At 36.1% G+C, this 19,863-nt stretch overlaps 1 protein-coding gene and 1 long non-coding RNA gene across 2 annotated transcripts; both read left to right on the top strand.

Moving 5' to 3' along the window:
- Window positions 1-636: 636 nt before the first annotated feature.
- LOC139821934 (uncharacterized) lies at window positions 637-2,280 on the top strand. The gene is made up of 3 exons (XR_011734390.1): window positions 637-860; window positions 1,870-2,003; window positions 2,124-2,280. It is a non-coding gene; the product is annotated as an uncharacterized lncRNA (long non-coding RNA).
- A 9,681-nt stretch (window positions 2,281-11,961) lies between these two features.
- On the top strand, window positions 11,962-19,818 carry LOC139822273 (uncharacterized aarF domain-containing protein kinase 2). The gene is made up of 8 exons (XM_071793889.1): window positions 11,962-12,373; window positions 14,814-15,046; window positions 15,863-15,938; window positions 16,158-16,266; window positions 16,626-16,797; window positions 17,406-17,627; window positions 18,101-18,331; window positions 18,850-19,818. The coding sequence occupies exons 1-8, from the start codon at window positions 11,962-11,964 to the stop codon at window positions 18,991-18,993; spliced, it is 1,599 nt and encodes a 532-aa protein (XP_071649990.1). The 3' UTR covers window positions 18,994-19,818.
- The last annotated feature ends 45 nt before the right edge of the window (window positions 19,819-19,863 follow it).

Here is a 19,863-nt window from a genome sequence, read left to right on the forward strand (position 1 = left end):
TATACATAATAGACTATTACAATTGAAGAACAGAAAAGATAGTGGCGATGATTTCTCAGATGTTTCCTTCGACACGCGTAATCATATAGTGATCCCGTATATTAAGGGCTTAAGCGAGGGCATATGTCGTACCTTAAAAAATGTCGGACTTGAAGTATTGTACACGATACCGAAGAAGCTGAACACAGTTATCAAAAGGGATAAGGATAGATTGACAAAGAACAAAGAAACCAATATTGTTTATCAGATTGAATGTGGAAGCTGCGAGGCTTCTCATATAGGGCAAACTAAGAGACATCTCGAGACTAGAATTAGGGAGCATTGCAATGACATCAAGAAGCATTTCAGCAATCACTCTGTTGTGAGCAAACATAGATTACACAATAACCATAATTTCAAGTGGTCTGAACCGAAGATTTTACACAAAGAGTGTAATACGAAAAAGAGAGAGATAGCTAAAATGTTTTTTATAAAGAAACATAACAACATTATTAATCTTCAGAGAGGACAGATAATCTAAACCCTGTTTACGACGGCGTCATCTCGTCAGTTTAATTGTTTATATTTGTTATTTTTCTTGGCAACCTTTTGACTCCTTGATTCTTTTCCTCGTTAGCGTTCAGTCTCCTGAGTAATTCCACTCGCATAACATCGCATATCGGAGAGTCTCAAACTTAAGATGCTTGGTGGTGGAATTTTAATATTTAAGACACATAAGAATTGATTGTCGCATTTCTCTCTTTGTATATTGGTTTTATGTGAGTGATTTCCCGTAGTTTGTGCTTTGTGACAATGCTGGGACATTCCCATGAACGCAAGGAGGTCTTGATTAACTTATGACGAGTCTTTTTGACGATTAGGTAATGATCTCTGTTTTTATGACTAATTTCTAATTTATATTTTTATGTGTTATATCGCGATGTTCATATATTTTAGACGGCACTTGATAAGGGCTCTAACCGTGAGTCGAAACGTTGTGCACCTATATGTATAAATTTAGCCAGGTAGTCGAGCAATAAAAAATTTGAATTTGTTTTTAATCACTGGCGGATAAAAGTTTTCGTTATAATAAAGATAAAAAGTTACAATTTTATTAGTTTTTTGTTAAACAAATTCGTTGAATTTTTCTGAAATTCTTTATTAACTTTTAGTATACGTACAAGCTGATGCTCCATCGTATCGTCTATTCACTATTGTATAAACCAAGACTGAAGTAAGGATTAATGTAACTGTTCAATTCTTTACTCAAAAAATGTAATTGTACCTTACCGTTACAGTTACTACCGAAAAATATAACTCAATTACTAAATCATTACTAAAGAAAAGTAATTTGTAACGGTAACGTGTTACTTTACAACCCTGCTAATTAAGGAAATAAAGAATAGAAAAAGTGTAAATGGTAAAAATTCACTCTTGACCAACGTAAATGCTTTTTTTTAATTCATCAAAAAATAATAATTAGCTAATGTAAATAGGCTCACGAACAATCAAATTCAAAGAATAAAAACTTGTGTTAACGAGCCATGAAGATATAGGTACCTGAGAGTAGATTTTTTGAGTATAGAGGTGTCTTCCACAGAGTGTATCGGATCGGTCCTTTATGTATTTCGTTTTTTAAGTATTGATCTTACTTATGAATAATAAACAAGAAGTAACCTTTTCCAAAATCAATAACATAATAATTGCTTTTGTTTCCAAAACTAATTTTTTCCGTATACCGAAATTACCAATTTTTAGGTGCTTCAATAAAAACATGATTGCACAATCAATTTACAAAACGATACTGAGAGCCTGCCATCTATTTATAACCGTGTCATTGGTGTTACTTAGTCGGCCCTGTATATTCGGTTTTGCTCGTTTTTCCACCAGAACGCCGTTTGCTATCTGCGGATTACGTTTGACAACTTCATTTCGACTTTGACTGTCTTACTGTTCGGACGTTGTGCCTCGATATGGCTGGTGACGTTTTGATTTCACCGTTTGTTTTGGAACGCATAAGAATTGTAAGCTTTTAACTAATTTTTACAGTGTTAATTGATTTTATTGTTTTTGACTAGCGCGATATTGTAATGATTTTGTATAGTTTTTCTATTGTTAAATGTATTATTTTCTCTTTTGTTTAGTTTTGCGTTTGTCTTGACGTTGTCAGGACACCACGTCAACGATGCAATTAAGTTTGTTATGCGGATTGGTGTAAATTGAATTAAAGCACTTGATAAGGACCGGAATTTGGTCGAAACGTCGTGCAATCTTGTTTCAATTGGCCAGTTGGGTCGAAAATAAAACGACTTATTTTGAATTATTTGCTGGCGACGGAAATTGTTTTGTTTGAATTATTTTGTTAACCATTACAAAGGCATACGCTTTTTTATACTCAACGAAGATAACAGTATAGTCCAGTCAAAATACGATTAGACCTAGAAAAAATTGCAAAACAAGGTTTTATTACGTCATTGTGTTCAGAAAAATATACTGAACAACATATTCAAATTCCGCCATTTTCCGCTATCCCTAAGTATGTTTTTTATTAACAATTTATAAACAAATTCGTTTTTCTCCACGAATACGATGAATTTTGAAATTTTTGTAGAGATCAATGTTGTAGAACAGACAAATATCTACAAAAAATGTTCTTATGAATATTTTGAAATATCTCATATTATTTGAGATATTTGCAACAAGAGCTACTAAGCTACGCGCGGAGCGGAGCGGAGAGTTCTAACAAGCACACGGCAGTCTCTACCGGTCGCTGCTAGTTCTCTATAGGTTCTACAAGGAACTTGAGTTGATTCTCGATACTAGTATACTACCTTGATCAAAAAGTTCCCGGAATTTATTTAGAAAATACAAAATACAAGTTTATTCATCAATATTAATATTGTCCCTTTCAAAGTACTCCCCATCGACTGCAACGCACTTATGCCAGCGCTTGATCCAATCCTCGAAACATTTTTTATACTCGGTGCTCGGTATGGTTAGGTGTGGTTAGTTTTTAAATCATTTGATTTGATTGAACAGAAAGAAGTCGCAGGGAGCCAAATCAGGTGAATCCAATGGCTGTTGGATGGTATTCGTTCCGTTCTTTATCAAAAGTTCCGTTCTTGGTCAAAAAGTTGCGGATAATGATGGCATTGTGCTACGGTGGGTTAATGCCATCATTATCCGCAACTTTTTGACCAAGAATGGAACGAATACCATCCAACAGCCATCGAATTCACCTGATTTGGCTCCCTGCGACTTCTTTCTGTTCAATCGAATAAAAAAACCACTACGGGGAACGCGTTTTAGCAGCCGAGAGAAGATAATGAAAAAATCGAAGACGGCTCTGATGGCCATACCGAACACCGAGTATAAAAAATGTTTCGAGGATTGGATCAAGCGCTGGCATAAGTGCGTTGCAGTCGATGGGGAGTACTTTGAAGGGGACAATATTAATATTGATGAATAAACTTGTATTTTGCATTTTCTAAATAAATTCCGGGAACTTTTTGATCAAGGTAGTATACTAGTATCGAGAATCAACTCAAGTTCCTTGTAGAACCTAGAAAACTAGCAGCGACCGGTAGAGATTGCCGTGTGCTTGTTAGAACTCTCCGCTCCGCTCCGCGCGTAGCCTAGTACCTCTTCTTGCAAATATCTCAAATAATATAAGATATTTCAAAAAACTCATAAGAATATTTTTTGTAGATATTTGTCTGCTCTACAACTTTGATCTCTACAAAAATTTCAAAATTCATCGTATTTGTGGAGAAAAACGAATTTGTTTATAAATTGTTAATAAAAAACATACTTAGAGATAGCGGAAAATGGCGGAATTTGAATATGTTGTTCAGTATATTTTTCTGAACACAATGACGTAATAAAACCTTGTGTTGCAATTTTTTCTAGGTACCCCCCCCCCCTTTTTTCCGTATTTTGACTGGACTAAGTAGTTTAGAAATCAGTATTAGACATAAACAGTAAAGGCTCATTTACAATAGTAAGAGTATGCAGTAAGACGTAAACAGTAAGTTATTTTGACTAATGGAAGTTTTACAGTCCGAGACTAATCGATCGTGGTTAGTCAATTTTTACTGCTTATGTGCAGTATACTTCTACGATATTATAGAATAGACTTAAAAAATGTCTTCTAATATTCGGTTAATTTTATTTTAATTTTATTTCAATTTTTATTAAACAATAAAATTATAAATTTCAGACTTTACTAGATACACCTAAACCTTCAAAACTCTATTTAGCTTTGTTGTCGTTTGGATCATCTGGATTATATTTACAAAAATATTTACATAATTTTTACACATTTCTTTACACATATTATTCTTTTAGTTCCTTATAGACAAAGCTTTGTGATGGTAAAAAAATTTTTTTTTTAGATTTTGATGGAAGTAAATTTAGAATGTTCTAAAATGTCGAGAAATCACATTAGTAGAAAATGTCCAAAAGTATGTATGTTGCATGTGCGTGCGTGCGTGCGTGCGTGCGTGCGTGTGTGCGTGCGTGCGTGCGTGCGTGCGTGCGTGCGTGTGTGTGTGTGCGCGCGCGCGCGCGCGTGTGTGTGTGTGTGTGTGTGTGTGTGTGTGTGTGTGTGTGTGCGTGTGCGCGCGCGCGGATTTTTGTACATGCATTTACTTCTACAATTTTTTAGATATCGGGCTGAAATTTTGCACACAAATAGAGTATTATAAAAAGTATGTTCTCCTTTAATTTTCTTAAAATCCATCAAACGGTATGGATTTTAAAGGGGTCTTCATTTTTCAGAAAAATGTGTTTTACGCTGTAACTTTCTCAATATTTGAGATATCGGTCTATTTTAATTCTATTATATTTTTTAGTTTTTTCTACCCCTATTTTATATATAATTTTTTAAAATTTGGTTAATTAGTTCTTGAGTTACAGACATTTGAAATTTCGGAGAATCCGTATATACATAGAAGCCTTATACAATTTGGTTTAATCAACCAAATTTTAAAGAATTATATATGAAATCAGTGTAGAAAAGACTAAAGAATATAACAGAATTGGAAAAAGTTGCCAATAATTAATAAAAATTGTCCAAAAACATCAATTTTTAAAGTCTCAAGCGGTTGAGACTTGAGGTATAGTCTTTAAGGGTTAAAGTTGACTTGAGTGCCAAAATGCAACGTGATACAGAATTAGAAAAATATTAGTAATAGTATAACAGATATTATAGTCGTAATAAAGCTTATCAGAATAAAAAAAATGTGCAAGTATAAACTTGCTATCGTTGGAACATTAATACCCTTCTCTCCCCGGAATTAAATCGACGCGATTTAAAGGGATCCTGGAGCCGCAGACGAACTCGATTAGCATCGATAAAGAAGTCCTCTGCACCGATTTTTACACATACATACAGAGCGCCTGCTCTAGAGCTACCCGTTATACTGATCCGTATGTTTTTGGCTGAATTCGGGGAGACGCGTAACATGTGCATATGAAATTTTTAAATGCACTTTTCTCTTATACTAAAGCTCGCAGCTCATTTCTGCAAGCACAGGATTCTTCTTTATTATATTTCCGTGACTGTTGCAAGGTTTTTGTATACGTACGCAGTCTAAAACTTTTATGTGCAGCAAATGTTGTCATGAGTCGACCGCAGAATTGAAAATAAAACTGTAATTTTCTAATGTCTTTTCGTTTTTCATACGCAATTGGTGTCTGCAGTCTTCGTTATCGTCCATACTTTAATTCTGGACAAATAATTTTTAATTCGGTGAAATCAATCAAAAGTGTCTGTGTGTCTGAAAATATCGCGGTAAAACAGACCTGTCACCAGCATCCCCTTCCTTAATTATTTAAAAAATTGTAAGCTGTGTTTCAAGTCCGACAAATAGTCGGCGCGCAGTTTATCAAGTTGGAATAGATGTATATGTATATTATATACATTGTAATTCGTTACTTCTTTACTTAAATATAAAATATATGAACACCAACACCTTGTTACGGCTCAACGCTCCATTTTCTTCGTTTGATTTATAATCTTGTGAGCCTTTATTATTATCTTTTTTTGAAATACGTATCACTTGAGTTGAGTTAGGTAACGCAATTTTGTGAATTATTTTGTTAGGGTATTGTCTACATGAAAATAGTTCGTGTAAATATTTTCTGTTCATAAAAAAGCTGTGTGTTTCCGCGATGCTGATTGGTCCTCTCATTGCGCTGACTTCGTGAGCATCACCGCAACCTTATTTTGACACTTTTATGTGTATCAAAAGGTTAATAATGTAATAGTATAATAAAGCTATAAATAGCGCGAACGAAGCGCGTGTCTGTGATGTCGTCTCGCATCAACATCGCGGAAAAATGTGAACAATAAATCTCTTACATGGCTTTTTTATGAGTAAAGACACACTTGTATTAATATTATATTTTAAACAAAATAATAAATTAACAGACTAACAAAACCGATAGTTTGTTAGATGTGAACGGAAAAAAGTTAATATTTCCTTCTGTGAAAACAAAGTTCGAAAATAAAAATTTTAAAAATGTTTTTTTTTTAATATACATTGATATTTGCTTGAGGTAATTATGAAAGATGCAGATGCACATAATCATGATTCATGCGTAGTAACGTAAAAGTGCATGAAATTATAGTAATAGTGCAGTATAAGTATACCTGTCCTATGATAGTGTGACACCTTACTTTAATTATGTACTATTTGAATGATTAAAAAAGATAATAAAAATATAGAGTTTATGCTTTTTTTAAAGCAAAAAATAATTGGTATATTGAAAAGTCTATATAAATACAAAGTATAATAAACACAAAGTCAAATAATAGCACATAATTAAAGTAAGGCGCCAGACCATTATAGGATAGGTTGGCCCATCATATCGGTATGACAGACATCCTAACTACGCAACTGTCAATTTTAGTACTTAATAATTTCTTTCCTAATTGAGAGCGACAATTTTAACTTATAGATTCATGTTTAATTACGCCCCAAAATACACAAAATTGTGAAGTTTCAGCCGAATCGGTGAGGAGAGAAGCCTCTCTCCTTCATAATATATTACCTTGCTTGATTTTTAATTACCCCAGTAAAACAGGAACGTCACATCCACGTCGAATCACGTAATTTCGTCGAATCCACGTAGCAATAACGTGGATCCACGTACTGTTTTTATCGGGTAGTAGCCTTAAATTCTGAGAAATATGAATTAAATTCTTGAATCAAATTGATATTAAACTAAGGGATAAAACCACGCAGACACAATACTCTTATTTCCAACAAAAGAAATAAACAATTTATTTTTTTATTAATTTATACACTTATAATTTTATTCTAAATATCGTAGTACTTTTCGATTTATACACTTTCTATGTAGAATTATCTATTCACTATATTAATTTAATGAAAGTGTAATTTGTACTCGAATGTACACTTGAATGTACATACTTTTATTAATGTGTCTTAATAAACCTTTTTTACTGAAATAGAATATTAAATATAAAAATAGAATATATCGTATTGTATACATCTTGGAATAAACACTTGTCTTTTTCTGTAAAGATTACAATCTTAATTAATTATTCATAATATTCCTCGAAACTTTATATAAATGTAAAAAAAACTGAAGGTTTATAAATCACAGGGGAAAAAACTGTTTACAGGATGCTTTCCATTTTAGTGACGTACAAGTCGACACAAACGACGTTCTAGCTTTCTTAGCATTCAATGAGTAACAAAGACAGAACGACACTTGTGTCGACTTGTGTCATAAATGAAAAGTAGTTGAAATCAACAACAATAACAAACCTGAAAATAAATGATGTAAGAGGGCAGATATATATAAGCTTGATGTATATATATAAGCTCGATCGATTCACAGGCACCAGTCTTGATACACATCTATCGTACAATTACTAGAGCTGTTCTCTGACAGTGAAGTGTTGAAAAGTTCGTAAGAAAAACTTGTTTAATTTGGATAATGTTTAATGCAATCTTTGCTTTTACAATTATAACAATAACATGTGTTGCTATAACTTCAGCGGACGTACGTAAGTAAATATTAAATGTAAAAATCTGATTTGTTTAACAACCAAACCTCTGTCTTTTTTATACAACAAAATTGATAAACTATTTAAAAAAAATTATTTAGGATCTTATCAATTTAGTTGTTTTCCTCTGAAAATATACAAGTAATAAAACTATGTTCTAGATGCTCGCTATCTCGTTCTCTCTTTGTTTCTTTTTATCATTATGTTAAATACTTTTATAACATTTTTGAAATAGTTAATTACACTAAACTTTTTTTATCTTTAGATTGTTTAATTTTATAGTTACAAATTAATGAAAATAATTTAACAGCTTTGTTTATTCGCGTATGCGGCCGCAACGATCCCAACTATAATCAGTGCATCGTGGACAACATTATCCACTTAACCCTTAACTGGCACACGTCCGCGATCGAACGTTATCTGCACACGGGGTGTTGTATACCCCACACGACTTTGAACGTTGGTTACGGCGAAATGGAGGCTCCAATAGGCTTGAAAAAAATCAAGTACATACATTAAACACTGGAAAATGATACCCATTAGCCTAAACTATGAAATTTTTTGTTTTGAGGCTTCAAAAAAATTCTTGTATGAAAAATGGCTTGTTTTGCTAAAAAATCATATCTCAGTCAAAAATAAATATTTTTTGATAAAAATTTAACACGATGTTCTTGAGATAGAGTACTTTACGAAAAAAATTATGATTGTAGTGGGTATAAAAAAGGTATTTGTTTTCATGATCGCCTGTGCCCCTTTTTTCTGAATTAAAATCTTGATTTTTATAAGAAAACTTATTTTTATTTTATGTTTAAGTCAGGAATGTGTCATTGGTGACTCGAACTAACGACAAGATGGCACTGCGATGCGAAATTCATAGATTAACCGACCGAAAAAGACGCCTAAACTTCGTTTTGGGGTGTTTAACACCCCGGGTTCCAGTTAAGGGTTAAAGGAAAAATTTTGCTACGAGACTCCGGGTTTTCTATTACTTGAGCCAATCACGTTTGACAAAGTTGTCATTTTCGACGAACCTAATGTCAAAGTGTATGTTCAAAACGCAAAAGCACATGGAACTTGCGACTTTGTTATAACCTCCGTTCATGTGGACCCCGACAGGCTCCAGTTTAATTTAAATTATCTAATAAAGCGAATTGTTATAAACACCATGTACGCTTTTAATATACGTCTGCTAGTACCAATCGCCCACAAAGGAGTATTATTCGTTACTACGGGTATGTAAAATAATTAATCTTATATATTAAAGTAAAACAAAAGTTTCAATGTAAAAATACAATGGGAATAAAGGCCAACAATCGATTAGTATATAAGACACAAAGGAGCTAACATCGACTGTGAGAGCGCGAAACACCGGACCACGACTTAATTTTGTAATTAACGCATTATAAACTTGACCACACCGCTGACTGATCTAAGATCTAACGCTTTTAACAACTGACTTGGTTCGTTTTCGCCATCCAACGAAGAATAAATCATGGATTTACCTTTGACTGCAGACTTGCGAACTGACTACATCATATACGATTTCACATTTCACAATAGACTCTATAGATATATTTTTATACACAATTTTACATTGCCATAGTCGACATATTTATACACAGATATTTATTTATACACAATTGTACATTGTAACGCTCTCATGTAAGATGTGACTCCGGATGGCTCTGTCATTCACCATCGAGAAAAATCCTTGTCCGTCTTCGATTGTTTTACCTCTTTATTTATTTATTTTTTTATTATTTGATACTTTGCTTATTGCGCAACTTCATGTAATTATTCGAATTTGTCGGCTGAAGAAGACACTGTGTGTTCGAAACGTCCCGTCATTTGTATATATTATTAAATAAACTATTGATTTGACATTTTGTTTTGCTCGATTGTTGGCCTTTATTCCCATTGTATTTTGACATATACGAGCGATTACTTTATTTATTTATTGTTACAATGTAAGTTTAGTAATAAAAGATTAAAAATTAGATTTTATTTAAAATGATCAAAGTGTTTTTCTGCAGATAATGTGGAACTAAAAATAAAGTTGCACCTGAAAACAGTAACCAAAAATGGTAAAAAACATATATACGCATCGAGAGCAAGCGTGAATTCCAAGATTACAGATTTTGATTTTTAATTCGGAAACGAGAAGGAATTAGGCCAATTGAATAAAATTTTTCGAGCTGTCTTCGACGAGAATAAAGATATTATTATTAACACTGTTAAACCAGTAGTGGAAAGGAAAGTTTCCAAACTATACATCGACTTGTTCAACAACATAACTCAATCTAATTACAAAGAATTCTTTCCCGAAAATGTATGAATTGTTAGGAACTTTACAGTAGGAAAAAATTAATTATATTCAATCTAAGAGCCAGATGTTTATTTCAGTTTTTTTATACATATTTGTATCGAAAATACGTCACATACTATATTTTTTACTTGCGCGCTGATCTCTTTAGAAGCACGTTATTTTACTGGTATTTTTAAATTTAAATTTTTAGGACATATTCTTCAAGCCTTAAAGTACACGAAATACAAATGGTTTCTCTTACCTTTTAAGATAGACAATGCACTCTTAACATATGTTAATTTTTAACATTGAATTTAATTTCTACTATATAGAATTTAGAAGATTGCATAATATTTTTATAGCGTATTCTGAGAACTAGTGAGAGTATATATCTTGTAAAATGTCAAGGTTACCGAGTTATTTTAGCGTTATAAGACATTGATAGGAAATTTATGTACTCAAATTCATAATTATCTATTATCAATTTTCTTTATATTTCTACAATTTTATTCTTTGACATATTACAGAAACGGCAATTAGTTGATATCAACAAGCTAATCAATAAAATGTTATAGTCCAATGTTTAATATTTAATTGCGTGCATGTGTGCGTGTGTGTGTGTGTGTGTGTGTGTGTGTGTGTGTGTGTGTGTGTGTGTGCGCGTGCGTGCGTGCGTGCGTGCGCGTGCGTGCGTGTGTGTATGAGTGTGCGTGTGCGTGTGTGTGTGTTTATTGTAAAAATACTAAAAAGAAATTGTAAATAAGACAAATAGAAATTTAATGATTTGAAAAGATTACAGATTATATTACTGTGAATATATTACTATTACTACGTTTACGCAAGCGTTACTTCTGTAGTAACTTACGATAATTCACTCGTTTACGCGGAGTAAATTATCGTAAGTTACTACAAAATCCCGTTTACGCGAAGGAATTATCGTAAGTTACTACAGAAGTAACGCTAGCGTAAACGTAGTTTATGTAAATAAAATGTTTTATTTAATTCAACAATACATTATCTATATATTATATATATATATGTTTTCGGAATCCGAGTTTCGGAGTTTGACGGAGCGTGCAAGCTAAACGATTGACTTGACGATAAATGTTGTTCGGATCATTACTGTAGATAATTTTACGCTCTACGAAAAAGGTACGTATAGTTTGTTACTCCATCTTGCTTAGTTTTCGAGATATTTGAAAAAAAAATCGCGTTTTTTGTTTATAATATTGTTAATAACTTTTTATTCCCCGTTAATTTTGCGAAGCAAAATAAATCTCACTTATGGTACCTCAAATCAAAGCGATTCATGGTGCAACCTTGGAAGGTTAATTGGAAGGTTCGATGTCTAATATAAATGGCCTATGCGGCGAATTCAAAATTCAAAACACAGGGCGCGCAGGCGCGCGATACTGCGCGCACTTCAGCACGACTTCAGCGGTTCAGCTCAGCGGTTCAGCGTCGCTTTCGCATCAAGGATTTATCTCGGAAAGGCAACGAGTTTCGCGTGAATTCGCGACATGGACGCGCGTGGGAACGGCGTCGCGGATTGCGAAACGTAAATTTACCTGTCCTGGAACGACGATCGAAAATTACGAATCAAAAAATGAATTATTGAAAATTGGCGGATGTGGCGATGTCGCTGCGCCTGAATCTCGCGCGACTTTTCGCGAGCCTTCGTCGTCGCAGTGACGACGTCGCACGATGGCGATCGCGTTATCGTCCTCGAGGATGTCGCTTTCACCCACCGCCCGTGACACGCTGCGCCAACGAAAATCCTAACCAGTGGACCAACCGCAATTTCGCCTCGACCGTGTTGTCCCGTAACCCTCGCGCGAAGATCCGCGAGCCACAAACGGTGGGGCCCATCGACGATGAGGAGAAGGAAGAAGAGAAGCAAAAGGGTGGTTTTCTCGCGGACGCGCGAGAGACGGTACTCGTGTTAGCGAGGATCGCGATTGTGACCTCGGTTATCACCACCCTGCTCGCCGCGTATCTGATAACGCGTTTCACCTACACGAATTCCTTTCCCATCATCCTGCGAAAAGGTATAATCCAGTAAGCAAAATGTTAACAATATGCTAGCAGATTGTCAATGGATTCGAGTAGAAGATAGCGGCAGTTTGACATCAACCATGCGTCTGCGGTTGAACTGGTATTCTGCCAGCAGAATTCGTCGACATAATCTGATAGCACATTGCTAGCAGAAATTGAATAGAATTTACCATTTCATCGCCGTTCCAATGGAATATATCATTTAAACAGTTACAATAAAACAATATGTCCCGCTGTCGTCAATCTTCGTCCAATCTGCCGTCAATCGCAACAGATTCTTTTAACAGAGTAATTTTCCCTGACGTTCTGTTGACAAAATTTGTGCGGATACTTTGCAAAATCTGGGTTCAATATATTTGATATGTTATGTTACATCTTGTGTCCACAGCGTATCAGGATAACGTACTTGAAAATACCAGTCATAGTATAATATTTTCTTTTTATTATGTAGTACTTTGATCTTATCCAAATTTTATCTTACAAGGGGAGGCTGCGGACTTGGGGTTACCAAATTGAAAAAGGATTTTATATAGTACAGTACTTTATATACCAGAAGATTACTTGAGCAAAGGGATAGGGCAGTAAGGTTATAATTTGAATATAAAAATTATTTTCAGTTTCGTGCGTAAGTTAAAAAAAATTGCCTTTTAAAAGTGCAAATTTAAAAGAAAAAACGAAATTGTTGATTACATAAACTTTATTTTACACAAATTAACATTTATTGCATAAAAAAATTAAAAAAAATTGCGAGAGACAGGAATTGAACTCGGGTTGACAGCGTAGTAGTCGTGCGCTTACATTTTTTTCCTCGGAAATGGTTGAGCGTTGCGCCCTATACCTTTGCTCAAGTACTCTTCTGGTAGAGCACTATACTTATAAAAACGTTTTTCAATTCGGTGACCCCCAAGTTCGCGGCCTCCCCTTGTTAGTTTCATCTTCAAGCATCTGAATTGCAAAAAGAAATAATTTTTCGTTATAATTAAAAAAATATATACTACACGTACGCGCCCCTACCGAATGATAGGTGGCAACCCGGCAGCCATCACTTATTGTTAGTCAGTCACGCCACCGGGGAGCGTAACTTTGGCTGATGGCAGAGAACGAAACGTAATAGGTTCTTACGTCTATCGTAATCGTAGACGTAAAGCAAGGCAGAGAAAACCGTATACGTATATGTAAATCGTGAAAAGCAATCGTGGAGATGCGTGTGTATTTACATATTCTTTTACATTGCAAAAAATTCAAAAGTTGCAACGTAACAATTTTATTAATGATATAATAAGACATAAAACTTCCAATTTGAATTTTTTGCAATGTATGAATATTATTCCTTCTTTTTCTTGTTTTTCTAATATTACATATCCTTCCATTCGTCCCTCTTTTATTTCGAATTTCCTTCACAAAGATTACATCGAAGTTACCAACCTGGTGGAAAAATGTCTTAGGAATTTTTTATATTATTAATCCGAATTTCTTTTTGAAAATTTTTACGACTTTTTTAGAATGTTTAGCATTTTTTTGATTTTTTAATACAAATTGGAACGGTTTTCTCAGACAAAATAATAATAAAATATTTCAGATTTTTCCCGCCAACACATGTAAAAATCTGAATCAATATATAAAAAAAAATCTGCGCAATTTATCAAAAATTTTCATACATACCTACAGATACTGAAATATTCAGAAATTTCTCATGCAATTATTTCTGAAAGTATTTGAGAAATTTGACATATTTTTCAGAATTTTTCATAAATCTAAAATATGAGAACATCTGCTTTAGAAACTTTCTGAGAAAATATAAGTAATTTTTTATCAAGCCACTTTGTGAGGACGTTGGATGCGCTAGTAGGTCCCTTCGTATGACGACTTCGTGTAGAACTTAGATCTAAAAGTAAGAAAAAGAGATTTTTTATCTTTGTGAGATGTACATACAATCGGCATTAATAAAATGCCTTTCACCTGAAGTTAGTCGCGTTCGGATCAAATAATAACTGAACACAATTGATCAAACAATAGATCTACTACATTTTTGGTTGAACCAAAAGTCATAATGCACAAATAGCTAGACGCGATGTGTTCAGTTATTATCTGACCCGAACGCGACTAACTTCAGGTGAAAGGCATTATTGACGTGGAGTGTACACACGTACCCCACAAAAAGAGCAAAACTTCTTTTACACGGAGTCATCGTCATTGACGAAGAGACCTACACTATGCGCATCCTGGTTACCACAATAAATCATTTATAATTATTCGTAATAATGTTATATATAACATATAATCGTCAATCGTCGACGTTAAGACCTTTATTTTAAATTTAAAAAAATGAAAAAATCTCTGCGCCGTTCGGAACGAGGTGATCAGCAGAGTTTCACTCATGAAAGAAAATCTCGCAAAAGGCAATTCGAGCAAGGTAGCTGCATTCTTCCACAGGTATCGAATTTCTCGGGCCAATTTTCGTCAAGTTCGGCCAGTGGGTATCTACGCGGAGGGATATTTTCCCGCGAGACATCTGCGACACGCTCTCGCAGCTGCAACGAAACGCGACGCCACATTCTTGGCTGGACACGGAGCGTCTGCTCGAGGAGACGTACGGCCCTTCCTGGCGGGACTTATTCGTGAGATTCGAGGACGAGGGACCGATCGGCTCGGGATGTTGCGCGCAGGTATGCAGCCGATAGGATATAGGCCCCGACTGGAGAATAAGATTCGCGTGCGACAAGCGTACGCGAATCGGACACGCAGTGTCCAATATGCGACGAGATGAATGTTATTCGCGCGGCTATACATCGCCCAAAAATGTGTCGATGCGCAGGTGTACAAAGCGTGGATCGATCTGAGTGCGACGCGGGATTCTCGGACGTCGCGTTTCGTGGAAAGTAAGCTAGAAAGCGTTTTCACTTCTCCTCTCTGCGTAACATCGCCGCGATAGAAATCGCGCGGGTGCGATTTAGCGAAAGGTCGCCTTCGTTATCGTTTCCACTTGGAACGATGAAGCGTTCACGCGGCAGACATTTGGGCCTGTCCGGGTGGATTTGCATACTTAGCCGCGTCAAGTATACGCGCAGAGAAATCAAACCGATCGCAGGCCTAAAATGAACAACTCGATATATTGTCGAGATGTCGTTTCTAAATATTTGCGAATTTCCTATCTCATGCGAGAAAAGATACATTCGCACGTATAGAAATGATCAAAATAAAGTAATAAATAAATTATTATGCAATTATTCGGTTTTCAAAAATTATAATTTTGTTAAAAGTTACGAGTAATAAAATTTCCTAAAAAAAAAAAAATTTAATGTAATTAAAATCCAGGAAAAGCTCATTTAGAAGAAAAACATCGATCAAAAAGATAATCAATCACAAAAAAGGAATAAAAGAAATATTACATTAATTTAGTAATGAAAAAAAGGAAGATATATAGGTTTTGCTCTGTGATATTTCGCAATTATACCCACTCTCTTAAATTTATTCGAACTAAGTGGCAGGGTCAACTTGTTAACACGTTGACTGCCAAGCAATATTTGGAAAAGAGTCTCCGACGCCAATTTGAGTTAGGTATGTTGAATTATTCAAAACCCAAAAATATAATATATAAAAATAATAAATATTTATGTCAATAGACGTGTTAATAAATGTGTAATAAGACAATGAATAGGTCTAATACTAAAGCAATGGACCAAATCGTCAAATACGAGTTAACTCGCATTTGACAGTCAACGTGTTAATAACTGTAGATGACGAATGAGATAAGACTAATTGTATCAATTATTTCAGACAGAGCTCTCGATGAAAGTGATGAATTCGCGCCTGCCAGTCCGCGTGCCAGAAAATTGCAAACCGTAGCGGTAAAAGTGTTGCATCCCGGAATCAAAGGCCAACTCAAGTACCCTCTTTGAGATATCGCGCAGATAATTCTTAGTAGTCTTTCCCGGCAACGTGTTGAATCGCGTTGTCGATAAAAGCCGCGTGGCACGACGAACCGCGGATGTGTATACTTGCGTTGCAAGTACCGGGTGTCTCGCCGCTACCGTGATGCCAATGTTTCAATTTTTCTTCGACGAAAACGTCGAATTTCGAGTTTATGTATTTTCCTAACTAAGTCGTTAGAAAGTACAAAATCTGCTTGTGTAACGTTATTAATTCACGAGAGAGACACATCTTATTTTCAATTATCAGATGTTCAGGAACTCTCGATTGGCCTGGACGTTTTCGTCAAACGTAAATTCAATTAATTCGAAAAATCTGCTACGAAACGTTGACTCAAATATATATTTCCTCTATATATATTTTCTTCAGAAAGGACATCGCGATAATGCGCGGCCTTTCCAAGTGCGCCACGCACTTCATTCCGAAATTGCGTTGGCTCAGTCTCACGGATTGCATCGACGAATTCGCGCGCATAATGGAAGATCAAGTAATTTCCCACGAAGTACCTTCACATTCACTCTGCGTAATCCGAGAGAAATCTCGTTATAACGAGCCAAGTCGGGCTTCTTTGATTGGGATTGAGATTTGTTGGAGCCGGCATAACTCTGGCGAGTTTCTGAGATAAAGTCAATAAGAAACAGAGAGTTGCTTTACTCGTTATCATGAAAACGAGAGATAATCCAGACAGTAAAAGCTGTGGCACATAGAAAAACTTAAGAAGAAACAGTTGCTTTACTCGTTATCATGAAAACGAGAGATAATCCAGACAGTAAAAGCTGTGGCACATAGAAAAACTTAAGCAGTAAGACTTTCAGTAAGTTTTTTTATGTGCCAGGGCCTTAACTCTCTCATTCCAATTGTGCCGGATTCAACCTCTGAGTAATCTGTAGTTCAAAAGCAGTGAGCGAGAACGCGGTAGTTCACATTCAACTAATATACGTTTCTACCAATGCAGATTAACTTTGATTTTTAACTTACCTTTTACTTTTCTCTAATTTTAAGAACTAGAAAAAGATGAAAAGTAAGTAAACCGCAATTAAAGTTAATCTACATTGGTGGAAATGGACATAAATCGTGCAATTGATTTTTGCGAAGATTGACATGCGACTGGAAGCCTCCAATCTCGCGAGATTTTCGGCAAACTTCTCGAAGAGGGATGACATCGTATTCCCGCATCCTTACACGCACCTGACCCATCGCGGGATACTCGTCGAGAGTTTCCATGAGGGTTCACCCATATCCGATTACCTCGAACACGACGACGCTGGTTTACAACGGAGACTCGCCAGGATCGGAATCGCGACGGTTCTTAAAATGGTCAATATAACTCGGGCGATTCCCAATTATTATTATCATTGCTATTAACGTCTGTTGATGCGCGTTAAAATTCTCCGCTTTTAAAAGGATCAATGTTGAAATTTGAACGAGATCTGATCGCAAAGCTTTATAGAAGACTGATTCGATTTCTCGTAGAGTCCTATTACATATAGAAAAACAAGAAGTGTCAAATCAAAACTTATATACTCGTACATACGCAACAATATATAATCTTCTTATAAGAATTTCGACTTTTTATTTCAACTTTTTTTTCTTGATTTTGTCACTATATAAGTTTGTATTTCATTCAAGCAAGTTTTCTTCGTTCTACGCAATATAATCTCATTTTCAAGATTGTAGATTGTTGCGTATATATAAATATGCATATATAAGTCTTGATTTGACACTTATTTTTTTCTGTATGTAGATCTTTCGATCGAAAACGATAACGTGTGAACGCCGTTTGACCGTAGATATTTAAGGATAACTTCATCCATTGTGACCTGCACCCGGGCAACATTCTAGTCGAAAAAGCGGTCGTCCCGAAGGCGAGCCTGTTCAATACCTTTCGGCGGGTCATTACCCCCGATTACGTGGCGCACGACCCACGCCTGATCATCCTGGACTGCGGCCTAGTGGTATCTTTGAATGATCGCTGCCGACAAAATCTCCGAGACGTTTTTTACTCGGTGCTAATGGGAAACGTAAGTCCGGCGAGATAACGTTCACTTTTTATTGACATGTGCTCTTTGCTCGAGCTTTCTTAACGGGGAACTTAAGTCGGAGGAACACGTTTAATCTTTCTCCTCTTTTTTTTCCTTCGTTACCGAAGCATGCTTTTCTTCGGTATTTTAATATGGGGTCCAGAGGCGAGATGTCTATTTTTAATCAAAGCACATCTTTTCCGGTATCCAGTATTCTCCGGGGCAAGGGGATCATATCGTTGTAAAATACATGATAAAATATTTATGATATGCGAGAGTAATCGGCTATACTTACGCGTCGATCTGTAGAGAAAGACAGAAAGACAATTCAATTCAAACTTGAGCGCAATTGCATTCTTTGCAACGCTTTTTTAAAACTTCCTTTCTCTCGCGCATTCGTCGCTTTTTATTTTCCTTACTGTTTTACACGCATACCGTCTCGTTCACCTCGGTGATTATTTTTTACTACATTTCTCGACCGAGCGCGGTTGAAGTTTTACGTGCAAAATCTGACGTAGGGCGAAATGGCGGCGCAATATATCCTGGAGCATAGCTCGCACATGACCCCCGATCCGGACGGATTCAAGTGTTCGATGAAGAACATCGTCAAGTCTCACCTTTGTAATCCGTTTAACGTTAGTAACAGGAGGTATTCCCTTTGAAGTCCGAGAGATCGCTGAAGCGACGTATCGTTTTTCGCCGATCCTTATTTACCGCGTCGTCGCTCGATCGAAATTGTACTTGGGAACTGTTATTAATTTTTTAGACTTGTCTGCGTTGATTTGCATTGCTTCTCGGAATCGATCTCCCGTTTTTATTTATTTATTTTTTTTATTTAAACGACCGTGCACGTAAAACATTACACGACACGAGGTACAGTCTGTGTTTCAGTTATGTCGAATCATCGTAGCGCGGAATAATAATAATAATAGCCACATGAATGCAAGTGATTATATAGCGGGTGCTGTCGGATACGCTATTTAAGATCGCGCGGATTGAATCAGGATCAATCGGCCTCCGAGAAACGCACTCGTGTGAAAAACGATATACCTGTGGCGCGCAATAACGAAGCGCGTATCGCGAATATTAACACGCGCGAGGGGTGGACGAACCAGTTTTTAATACCGGTATCGTAACGCCGATAATGGATAATCGCGAATTATTGCGATTCTAAAGATAGGCGTCACCATAGACGGGAAAAATCCGAGTCCATCGCGAAGGAATTGCGCGGCCGTCGAAAGAGCGTCGTCGACAGCGATCTGCCGGGACACGCCTTCCCGCGTGTAATTTTTCCTGTTTAAAGAAGTAATTACTAGACGCACACGCGGCCGTCCCGGGTATCTGTGCAGGTAAACGTAAGTACCGTTGTGTCGGAATTATTTGCCGCGATGGTCCGTCACCGAGTCAAGCAGGACGGATCCTTCAGCAGCGTGATTCTCAGCATGCTGGTGATCGAGGGCCTCGGCCGCTGCCTGGATCCCGACGTCGATATCTTCGCGGAGCTCCTGCCCTACATCTTCAGCAGCGCTGTA

This window comes from Temnothorax longispinosus, chromosome 11, assembly GCF_030848805.1.
Source record: "Temnothorax longispinosus isolate EJ_2023e chromosome 11, Tlon_JGU_v1, whole genome shotgun sequence".
Lineage (NCBI taxonomy): Eukaryota > Metazoa > Arthropoda > Insecta > Hymenoptera > Formicidae > Temnothorax > Temnothorax longispinosus.